The 12,585-nt window shown below is 36.4% G+C and overlaps 1 protein-coding gene across 1 annotated transcript in view; it reads right to left on the bottom strand.

Annotated features, from left to right (window-relative positions):
• Window positions 1–12,585, bottom strand: part of LAMA2 (laminin subunit alpha 2) — a 672,905-nt gene that overhangs the window by 354,695 nt on the left and 305,625 nt on the right. The window contains 2 exon segments of the mRNA XM_047732179.1: window positions 7,861–8,034; window positions 10,400–10,540. Coding sequence (XP_047588135.1) covers window positions 7,861–8,034; window positions 10,400–10,540 — 315 coding nt within the window.

The following is a 12,585-nucleotide window of genomic DNA, read 5'->3' as shown; positions in this document are numbered from 1 at the left end:
TTATTGGTATTTCTTTCACCAGCCTTCAGGGATATTCTCCCATCCATCTCAATACTTAGCCAGGCTGGAGGTCTTGCCTTATAGCTTTACAGATCGATCTCTCCACGTCTCTCTCTGGATATCTGTTGGTTTGTTTGACTCTCTCCCTCTCTCTCCCCATATCCCTTTTCTCCAATATCCTGTTCCACGATTTCTAACCTCCTTAACCTCCAATCTCCACCTTTCAAATCCTGATAATTGGGTTTTCCCTCCATACACTTGGAACTGCACCCATGCAATAATCTGGGACAGTTGTAAGCTTTACTTCATTTGTTTCTCTTTTCTCAGAGACCGCAGACCCCATACAATTTGTTGTTTAGTGTCTAAAAATTGCTGTTTCACACTTTTTCTTAAGTTTTCTTGTTTAAGGCAGGTGGGTAAATTGAGATTCTAGTATTCAGTTACTGTCAGAAGCAAAAAATCCAATGTATTATTTTTGATAAGCATTTTTAGAATGATTTTTGAAATTACAGTCTTTGCTTCAATCAGAATTTATTTTTATGTATAATGTAGGGATGCAAAGATTTTTTTTCTTCTGTCTTTAGATAACCATACATGAATAGCACTTATTACATGCCCTATTGTATCATTATCACCTGCAAAGTCTGTTTTGTCAAAAATCAAGTATCCATGGGATAATTCTGGGCTTTTATCTCAGTTCCCTTTTCTTCCTTCCTTCCTTCCTTCCTTCCTTCCTTCCTTCCTTCCTTTCTTTCTTTCTTTTAAGATTTATTTATTTATTTGGGCAGGGGCTGGGCAAAAGCAAAGGGGAGGAAAAGTGTAGGAAGAAGGCAAGAGAGAGAGCCAGAGCCCCACACAGGGCTTGATCCTACAACCCTGAGGTCATGACCTGATACTTAACTGACTGAGTCATTTAGGCTCCCTTCTCAGTTCCATTTTATCTATTTTGCATTTTTTATCTTTTTTCACACGAATTGCCTTTTGTCTTATTCTATCTTTTTAAAATAAGTCCTAAGTCTTATCAGAAAAGTTTTGACTAAAAATCCATCTCCAGTTTTTGTTTTAGAATTTTCTAGGATTATTCTTCTCCCTTTGCTTTTCCATATAAATTTAATCATTGGTACTTCTAATATTTTTTGCTATTATAAAGGACTAATTATAAAAATATTTTGAACTGTTTTTTGCTGATGTAAAGAAATACAATGGACTTTCATAAATTAATTTTGTATACAGTTCCCCTTTTGATTCATTTATTAAATATTTTATCTTTTATATTTTATCTTTTGAGTTCACAAAACAGATAATCCTATCATCTACGAATGATGGTTTTATTTCTTCCCTTCTCATCTCCATATATCTTTTATTTCCTATCTTGCTGCCACCTTCTAGGTCTTCCAGTACAATGTTAAATAAAAGTGATCGTAGTGAAAATTGTTTCATGTTTGTGATCTTAAAGAAGTCTTACAGCATTTTATATGAAATATTTGCTATTCCTTTTTGTGTAGATACTCTTCATCAGCTAAAGAAGTGCCTTTCCAATCTTTGCAATTTTTAAATTTTCTTTATTTTTATTTATTTTTTAGATTTTTTTTAAAGATTTTATTTATTTGACAGAGATCACAAGTAGGCAGAGAGAGAGAGGAGGAAGCAGGCTCCCCACAGAGCAGAGATCCCAATGTGGGGCTCTATCCCAGGACCCTGGGATCATGACCTGAGACAAAGGCAGAGGCTTTAAGCTACTGAGCCACCCAGGCACCCCTGCAATTTTTTAAAAAACCTCATGAATCATTTAATTTTGTCTATTTCTTTTTCTGCATCTACTGAGATCAATCATTTTATTTTTCTCTCTCTTTAATCAGTCAATATGGCCAATTACTTAAACTGATTTTCTGATATTTAACCAACCTGAACTCTTATGACAAAAGCCATGTGGTCAATTTTGTTTTGCCATTTTTATACATTACAAATTCAGACTGGTTATGCTTTGTTTTGGATCTATTTGCATGAGTGACTTTGGATAGGGATTTCTTTTTCATACCTCTCTTGAAGGTTTGATATCAAGCATAAAATTGCTCAAGGAGTAATCCCCATGATTCTGTTCTCTAGAAAACTTGTATAAGACTGATTCTTTTTTTTTTAGGTTTGAATAGTGATTGAAATTACCCATAAACAAAATAGACCTGGTGGTCGCCTATTGGGAAGATTTCCTTGACTATTAATTCACTTGTTTTAATATTGATATGATTTCCAGGATTTTCCCCTTGAACCAGTTTTATTAATTTTTATTTTTCTAGAAATTTGTTTATTTTTATAAGTAACTAAATTTATTGTGTGTAAAGTTTTCATGATTTTCTTTATTTTTTTATTTTCTGAAGTAATTTTAGTTATGCCCATATTTACATTTCTAAAATCATTTATGTATATCTTTACCCACTTTTTTCCCCTATAAATTGTGCTAGAGCTTTGTAATTCTTCTAAAAACAACTTTTTGGGTTGGTGGCCAAACCACAAACTATTGATCTCTATTGATATCTGTTTTCTATTTTATTAATTTGCATTTATATAAACTCATATCTTTATTGTTTCATTCCTTATGCTTCCCTTTGGATAAGCTGCTTAAGCATTTCTATTCCAAAGCCAAACACTTTACAAGTACTCATAAACATAACGGAGTGAAAAAAAAAAAAAAAACTAGTAGAAAAGGGCTTAACACATCTGGATTCCACTCTTGAGTGTCATACTACTTGGGATATCTAGGCTTATCAGCTGATAACCTTGGTCATGTATCTTAAGATAGATAAAAACATAAATGCACAAGTTGAATATTTTAGTTGACATGTTTTGTGCAGAATCTGTATAACCATTACCTCTCTTGACCTGGACTACTTTTGTTGGGAACCATATCCCAAAGTTAACTGAGCCTGATACTACTGTTAAGTAAACTCCTTGCTATTAAACTGAACGCTCCCCTATCTGGTACATATTCAGTTGCTCAGTTGTAAACACTGATCTTTGTCCCCACTGCACTTTGTTATAAGGTGCTGCAAACAAAATGATCCATATGAATATTAAAATGCTCTTTTATGCCAAAATTTGAATTCTAAAATTAGTGCTTTATCCATTTAATCAGGAAAAATATCAAGCTACTGTTATGATAAGGTTAGGTAAGTTTGTGAGAACTTGAGTCCTTGTAGGTGGCATAATTTTGCATAGCAGACTTTACCATAGTTACGGGCAACAAGTAAGTTCTTGCCCTTTTTTTTTTTTTAATAAATATATTTCTTCATGTACCCCTAACACTTCATTTGGTTAGTTCTAGGCAGCAAATCTTCTTGACACTTCTCCATTGCCAAATCATTCTTAATGAGATCTGATTTATGAAATAAAAATTCAATCATAGTTGATTTGTCCTATTTACCTTTTTGGCCATGCCATTCTCCACCTACACAGTATCTTCTCAATTAATCCATTTAATCCAAGGCTTGAATTGGAGGACGTTAAGGATGGGAGATCGGGTTTGACCTTTACTTTTGAATAATTGTAAGTCTCAAATACACATTCTGCTGTTGAGAGGAGAGGGGATCATGCTTATCAGTTTCTAATTTTTTTCATCATGCTTGAAGTCATTTCTCAACCCTGACATAAATCCTAAGTCAAGAGTCATTTCTGAACAAACTAATCAAAACTACTTCCGTTGTTGTTGTTAAGCACGGAGCATCAATCACAAAGTATTTCTTGAGCTCCTTTTATGTGCCAAGAACCACCCTGTCCTGTGAATCTCAAACATCAATCTCCTTCAAATCCACAGCTTCAATTTGAGATCTGAGCGACAGAACTGAAAGTCAAGCAAGCACCACAGAGAAGTACCAGAGATTACTTTTGGAAGCCAGATGCTATTTTGTCAGCAGACTCATAATGTGCATCTTAAGCTAGGCTTTAGGTACTCTTGGCAACGACATGAAACCATTTACAAGCTTCCCTAAGCTAGAAACAGAAAAAGACAACGTAATGTTGTAGAAAATAAGCATTGTTCTGTAAAGAACAAATCACATAAGATTAATTTAATAATGCTCCGAGACAGGACTGTAAACCTTAATGGTAATGTGGGAACAGTAGACAGGCCAAGCCAGATTCTCAGGGAACTTTACAGATGTGGAGAGAATTGTTTTTGGAAGCTGCACTAACTATTTCAGACCACTAGGGTAACCTTAAGTAAACGACTATTTCGATGTTCCAATAGCACTTAGTTTACTAAAGCAGTAAATTATTCCAACTCTGAAATACCCAAACTGTTTCTGAATAGTTGCTGTAGCCTGTAGCACATCAGCAGGATGCCGTCCTCTAGTTCCTTCCATTCCTGCCTAGTCCCAAGCTTAAACCGATGCCCTGCAACCAAGCATTAACCCTTGCCCAGCATTTTGAAAATGAAATGCTGCCTAGTTCACAACCCTGTGGGTGCCTGACTAAATCCTCTTCGACTCTCTTGAGTGAGGGGTGAGGGGGAATTAATACTGGATTGTGCCAATTGTGCTAAATAATGACCCACATGTGAGGGAAAAAAACCAACATTTTCAAGATTGCTGTTGAGGAATTGATTCATAACTGAGATAGTGGAAATATTTAGATGGGCAGTATAAAAGTGTGCTATGTTCTTCCAGGCCTCATGTACTATCCCTCCACACACTGACATTCAGTTATGCGTGCCTCATGATTCCAGAAAGAGTCTGCAGCCAATAAAAATGTTTCTTAGGATAAGAAATCTTCCTTCGCTAAATTGGCGAGTGTGCTTGAGTTTTATCACAATTGGGCTGGACCTCTATGTGAGCAAAGTATATCCCATGTGGGAGCAGTTCCATTATTTGGAGTCAGGTTTCTAAAAAAAAGGAAGGATGCCATGTGGCAACTTCATTATACTAGAATATAGCAGCACATCTCCCTTCTGTTTTAAGTAGCCTTATAACCAAGTGATTTGGAAAATGTTTGAAAATTGGTTATACAAATATTTAGCAAAGCTAATAGCATCCCATAAATATTTTTTGACTTAGGAATTAACACTAAAAGAGCGGAGGAGGGATGATATACCCACAGCCTCCTGGTCATGGATGTAAATGAAATTCAGTATCAAAGCAGATGCACCAGTTTCTTGATATACTATTTCTGTCAGATTCTGGCAATGGCTCTGATTTGAACAGCAATTACTGGTAAAGAATTTAGCCTCAACTGTTTAGGAAAGTGGCTTTATTGAAATTATAAACAAGGTCCTACAATTTTCCATTTCCTTAGCAAGATATTAAATCAACCACACTAAGCATGTCATCATGACTATAATTTACGTGATGTGACATGGCAGTTAAGATGCACTGAGGTAATTTGTGAGAGCTTGCAGTATTATTGTAGTATCAAAAATTTATATGGTTCAGTTATTAAGGCAAATTGTTCCATTCATACTGAGATATCTGACAGTAAACCACCAAGGGCTTCCACATTACATTAAAAAATGTCTTCCATATTCAAACAATTTGCACACCCTGTTACCATTATTTTGTTCACTGAGTGGAAGTCGAAGCACAGGCAAATACAGTTTTTTGATGTGGAAATGATCTGTGGGGGAATATGAAGTGCTTCATTGTGGGTGGTTCTAAGAAATAGTTCAGCCAGGATAAAGGAAGTTATCTTTGGGCACCAACAACTAGGAACAGGATGTCCAAATTCTTTGCTCTGGTGCTATTTAGTATCCGATTTGCTTGCTCTCCTTATGTCAGTTTGATTTTCAGCCAACAGAAAGAAAAAGCATATGACCGAATAAAAAATATGGAAAAAGCCATAAAGAATGTTCTATTATAAGCTGTTCTTAAATAAATTTCACCATTGTAATAAAAATAAGACCTTTGAAACACTTCCAATTTTGACCCAAGACTCTTCTCTGAACTCCTCAGAACAGGGGCAAAAAATTTAACAGTTGGTATATTTATCTTTTTTTTTTTCTAGCAATTTTGAGCTGTTTTATGCTATTTTATTCTTGTTAGGAATACAGGAGTTTCAAAAAGAGAACAGGATAGAATGACTTCTTGTTGTAAAAGGCCTTATAAATACAAGTTTAATCGGATTTTTATTACAGCTGTAGAATTTTATGCCATATATGCTGTCTCTTTTAAAGTACATATTCATTGAAAAACATGTTTTATTCATTAACACATTTTTCATAATAGCATTTAGAAGTCTGCTAAAAATAAGAAGCTGGCCACTAATTAAATTCTTTTTTTTTAATCAGCTAAAACCACCAGTTCCCATTCACTGAATATGTGAACTACTAAGTTTTTCTTTCTCGATACTCATACTCTGTGCAAGAGAACCACTAACAATAAATATATTTTGCTTGTTTTGTCAATGAAGATTTCATCAAAAACATCACTGTATTCTTATAGGTGAAAACTCAGAGGCTTACATAGCATCAAGTTGCTAAGGGATTTTTCTGTCACTGTTACAATTTCTGGTGTGATTAGGTAATTTAACTATCAGCTGATAAGGTACTAACTTTTGCAGAACAAGCAGACCATTTAGAATTACTATACCAAATATGGTTTCTGACAAACTCTTAGGCAAAATAAAATAATATGATAAAAGTGAAGGCCTCTATCTAGGTAGAGTTCATCCACAAAAGAAAAAAAAAACATAAAAACAAAAACCACCTGCATTTCTGAGGCTGCTGCATTTGTGTATCAGTGTATATTTTTATGTATGTTTCAGTGGGCTTTAAAAACAAAGATGCTTTCAATCTGGCACTTCTTCTTCTTTTTTTTTTTTTTTTAAAGATTTTATTTATTTATTTGACAGAGAGAGATCACAAGCAGGCAGAGAGGCAGGCAGAGAGAGAGGAGGAAGCAGGCTCCCTGCCGAGCAGAGAGCCCGATGCGGGGCTCGATCCCAGGACCCTGAGATCATGACCTGAGCCGAAGGCAGTGGCTTAACCCACTGAGCCACCCAGGCGCCCCTCAATCTGGCACTTCTTTTAGCGTAGTTTTCTTTTTGAGCTCCAGAAAATATGTTGTTTGCATAAGCATCATGGCAAGTATTAAGTTAGTTATCGAATAAATTTCATTTCCAATTAGCATTCATACAAGGTAGAAAAATTAGCTGTCTTGAATATCAGCTTTGAAATAAAATAGAAACAGAGGAGGAAAACTTCAGTAAGTATTCTACCACGGACAACTCTAGAAAAAACAGCTCTTTCAAGTAAACACAACACAGTTCCTTCCAATATTCATCATTTGTTTCACAAAAGTATCTTCAAGGTTTTGCAAAAATATCCTAGAGTCTTCATCAGTATATTCAGTCATTCAAAAAGCATAAAAATGACTTAGATACTACCTCCCCCCGCCGTCCCCTCAAAGAAGTTAGCACAGAACACCAACTGTGTAAAGTTGTATATTAAGGATGCTATAGACCATTCACTTTTGGTATACATACTTACCCCAGCGGGCCTGGGGGAAACATGCAACTTAAACTGATTTAGTTGCTTCTGGCTGCCTGATGCACCACGAATTTGTTGCGACCTTTATTTAAAAAAATACTTAAGGGACACCTGGGTGGCTCAGTTGGTTAAGCTGCTGCCTTCGGCTCAGGTCATGATCCCAGAGTCCTGGGATCAAGTTCCGCATCCAGCTCCTTGCTTGACGAGGAGCCTGCTTCTCTTATTGCCTCTGCCTGCCACTCTGCCTGCTTGTGTGTACTCTGTCTCTCATTGACAAATAAATGAATAAATAAAATCTTAAAAAAAAATTAAAAAATACTTATAAAACCCATTCTCTGTATTGATTGGCTAAAGCAAAGCAGCAAGAAGCGGGCACTGCAAGGACTTACTTTGTTTCCCAGGTATGGAGCTGGTGCACTCCAGTAGTGACCCTGCGGCAAGGCACGGTGGGCTTCCTTACTGCGGATGCTGATCTGCTGAGGCGGGTGTAAGTCATCCTGCTGGGGAGCCACTTGAACGTGGCCAGAGATGTCTGTCAGGTACCAGCCACGCATGTCTTGTATCTTCAAGAAAACACACGGTCATCTTACTTAAGAAAAACAAAACCAAAAACTACCTCCACTTTTTTCTCTTTCCTATTCTGTAGAGCGTCCAATCTTTGGAAATTAAAACAACAACACAACAACAACAAGAACAAAAAACCTATTAAAGTTTACAAAAATAGGAGAGCTGTGGAAAATGTGAAACTAATCATATGTACTCATCATAGAGTCTCATTGTGTTCTTGTTGATTCTAGGACTTTGGATAGTAATATGTAACCACCGGTTTTTATTGATCCGATGCTTTTTAAGAAGTTATGACTCCAAATACTTCTTTCTTAAAAACAGAAATTTGTTCAAAGTTACACAGGGATTATACTGTTATATAAATTATCAGATAGCTGGGCTCTAAACTGCATATTTTTCATTCCACTAATAATTTCCTATTGCTTATGATAAAATAATTACAAAAGGTTTTACATATGTATTTGTAAAATATAGGAAGAAAAGAGATAAAATATGCAAGTGCCTGAAAGGTAGCTTTGCATTGTTTTTCCACCCCTTTCATTTAATTAAATTTCAGTTTTGAGGCTTAAAGACATTTGAATCCACTAGCCTGTTGCTATGGCCACAGCTCACAATACTATACCTAGTCTTTCCCGTGGGGTTTGAAGTGCTGTAGGAATTCATAGCCTAGATCCTTGGCCCAGAAAAGGAAGGAGCCTTAAAGGAAAAATTAGGAAACTCATGATGATTTGCTCTTCCATCTTTACATTCCGGCCGAGGGAGGTCATACAGCTACAATTCTGATTTAGACTGCCCTATCTAGTTGGGACAAAACATACGGGGTGCCTGGGTGGCTCAGTGGGTTAAGCCTCTGCCTTCAGCTCAAGACATGATCTCAGGGTCCTAGGATGGAGCCCCGCATCGGGCTCTCTGCTCATCAGGGAGCCTGCTTCCCTTCCTCTCTCTCTGCCTGCCTCTCTGCCTTCTGTGATCTCTCTCTCTCTCTCTCTCTCTGTCAAATAAATAAATAAAATCTTTTAAAAAAAATAAATAAAGATACGGAGGTTTGTGGCTACCAGGGGCCCACTTAGATGTGTGTGAGTGGCTTGGTGTTGTAGGTGATGGGGAGCAGAATAGTGATGATGAGAATATTGGATGACATATTTAAAATTTTTTTTTTTCAGGTAGAGGTCATTTGATTCTCCATCTCTCAAAGTTTGGAACAGCTGGGACTAGACTTTAAGAAATGTGTTACTTCCTTCTCTTCTCTTTCCAACATCATCCTTCAGGGATTCTAAGCACAGTGAAATTCAGAGGAAGGTCTTTCCAGAAGGCTTACTGAAACACAAATATCATTTGGACCTAACTGCTAAGAAACAAGGCTAAATGTCAGTTCTGCTCTTCTGCTGGCCATGAAACTTTGATGTTAATGGAACAGTCTAGAGCGTGGGGTGAAACTTTACAAACAGGAGGGGAAATGGGCTAGATGCCTAATTGCTGTTGGTTCTATGCAATCTGCTCTGAAAGCAAATACATTTGATAGTGTACAGATTCCTATTTAGACATGAGAGGACAATCAGAAATCACTCATGGTATTTTAGACTTGACATAAAAGCAATATAGGCAGAAGAAATACTGTAGCTATGTTAAGTATTCCTTATCTGATTAAAGTTGAAGGGGTATTTGGAAGGTAGTTTACTGCAAATGTGATCTTTGTAAAGCACAACCCTGGTCCTATCACTCCCCTGATAAAATATCCCAGTGGTTCTCCAAGTATAAGAACCTAACTTAGCATTCGCAACCCCGGCTGGTAGAGTTTCTCATTCTCCTGTAGGCTTCTCTTTCTCCAGCTTGCATCTGGCTACTCTGTAGTCTTAAGAGCTGCCATTCAGGCTGTTTGAAATTCCCTGAGGGTCCCATTTTCCTCTCGCACTTCCTCTATCAGGACACAAACCACAGTCTGTGCAGAGTTGAAAAGGCAATGGGGAGCAATCCTTCTTAATTTGTATACCAAAAACATTGGTGAATGGAATACATAATTCTGCAAAACATATCTGATGCTTTCTCAATTGAATCCTATGCCCTTGGGGTTATAATCATATTAATCCCATTACTGCTTCACATAGTAATCATGGACACGAAAAGACGAGTATTTACTATTTCTAAGAGGTTCCAGGTTCCACATGGCTACAAACAAAACCTTTAAGTCTTTGATCAAAGATACACAAATAGCATTTGAAAGAAAATTCAATCCCTTCTTCATGATAATGGTAAGTAGAAACTTATTACCAGAAAATCATTTTTTTTAAAAATTTCTTACAGAAGAACAATAGCAAGGAGGTTCCATGGAGCAGCATACAGAATGAAAAGGCTATTGCTTACATGGCCGTAGGTCCAGTAGGAGCTCTGACATCTGTCTGAAACCCCGGAACAGAAACACTCATCACAGCCTTTATGATTATCCTCTTGCAAATTGAAGAAGCCGGCTTTACAGCGACTGCAGTCCCCACCTTCAACATTCTCCTACAAATAGAAATAGAGATACCCTTCAAGATAAAGAACTGTCTCTATTTAGTTCTGTGAAAGGAAATTATAAACTGGATATTCTTCGTTTTACCCTTCAACCATATTTAAAAGATAGGGATTTTTTTTTTAATCTGCTCAAAATCTCCTTGTTAAGCTATCTCCTTTCTAGCCACACTGACATGAAAGGATATTGGATACTGATCTACTGTCGTAAAAGCTACAATTTGATTTTCATGTATATCAAGAGTGTGGTGTTAACGCCATGATAAATACAGCAGTGAGTTTCACTGACCAAAATGGGCACAGGCTGCTTCACAACCTCTGTTGTTGAACCACTTCCTCTTAGAACACATGATATATAATAAAATAAGAGAATTAAACTAATGGATGTGGAACAGCACGTTGATATTATACAGAGGACAAAATACTTTACATATTACATATTAAAAAAACATAACACTTGGGGCAACCATGAGAACCTGACAGGGAGAGAAACTGGAGTAAATGGCCATAGATTTCCTTGATGCAAACCAAGCAGGAAAAGAGGAAAGTTTTTCTTGGTTAATTTTCACAGTGTTTCTTTAATACATTGGTGTAGCCAGTTAATCATATAGTAATAATATGGGAAATATAAATCTTGTGCAGTGACTGCTCTCCAGATTGGTATCATTAATCCTAGTTCCAACATACTGAAAAATCATTTGTTTATGGATGGGCCTATACTGTGGACCCGGGCCAGGGAAAGCTGATTATCCAATGAAAAACTGGGAAGGCTGCAGTCTCTCAATTTAACGAACAGTTAATCTTAACTTGTAACTTCTAAATGATGGCTCCTTGCTTTGTAGAAACGGATTCTCAGTATTCCCTACACCTGGAATTGTTCCACATTTTTTCTCTTCCTCAATTTCCTTCATCACTTTAATTCTGAAACTTTCCTTCTCCTTAGAGAACTTCTCTCTCAGCTGTGCTCCATAGTCCTTTGTACATTGCTCTATTATAACCACCAAAACCCCCACACAGCTGTATCTTCTGAGCTTGTTCTCTCTAGTTATATACCAGCTATATACCATAATATATCACAACAACAAAAAAACAACCACCAGCACCACCACATAGCTGTATCTTCTGAGCTTGTTCTCTCTAGGTATATCCTAGTTATACCCCATTATCTATTCAGAGGTAGAAACCTTGTCTTACTTACTGTTACACTACCAGAAAATGCTGAGGTTCCTGTTACAACACCGAGCACTAGCTAAACAAAATTTTACTAAGTTTAAATAAATTTCTTGGTGGTTGTGTTTTTCATCCACAGCAAAGAGCTATGCATATAGTACATGTTTAATATAATTATTTTTTTAGTAAACCAAGATTGGGCAGAAGATAGGGTTGATAAGATCTGAGAACATAGGAGAAAAAATAGGAGAGAGAACAAGAGTGTGAAAAAATAGAAAAATTTGTGAGAATAAATAAATAAAGAGGTTCTGCTTGTATCTGAGAGAATAATTTATTTGAAATTAACTTTTTGACTCTTAATTTCTATGACCCACTTAAGAGACCACAGTCAGTTCTTATTGCTGGGAATCTAAACAAAGGGTTGTCTCCTGGTCCATTTCACATGTCAATTTTTAGCAACTTTATAAAGACACAAATCGAATTATTGCCACAGACATTTTTGCTAATTTTTATTTCTAAGATAGATTTCAGATATTTTCAGATGATAAATGTCAGCAAAACTAATCAAACTAATTTCAGACCTATGGTGACAAATAATTCCCCAAAGCTCTGAAGTTGGGAGTCCTCAGAAGAGTATACAGGCAGGAAAGATGAAACATCTCTATAATTGTAATTTAGCTTATCCCACTGAGGACACACTATAGCTGTTCTGTAGACTGTGCTCTTCTGCACTTGGTCTAATCTACTTTTCATTTACTCTAATTTGGAACCTGTAATACTACTTTTCTGAGATTTGGACTGAATTCAACAATTTGAAATTTTTAGATATTACATTTTCCTTATCTCTGTTTTTGCCTGGTAATATAACC

Source organism: Lutra lutra, chromosome 6 (assembly GCF_902655055.1).
Source record: "Lutra lutra chromosome 6, mLutLut1.2, whole genome shotgun sequence".
Classification (NCBI taxonomy): domain Eukaryota; kingdom Metazoa; phylum Chordata; class Mammalia; order Carnivora; family Mustelidae; genus Lutra; species Lutra lutra.
The sequence above is the reverse complement of the archived record's forward strand: the minus strand, read 5'-3'. Positions and strand labels throughout refer to the sequence as shown.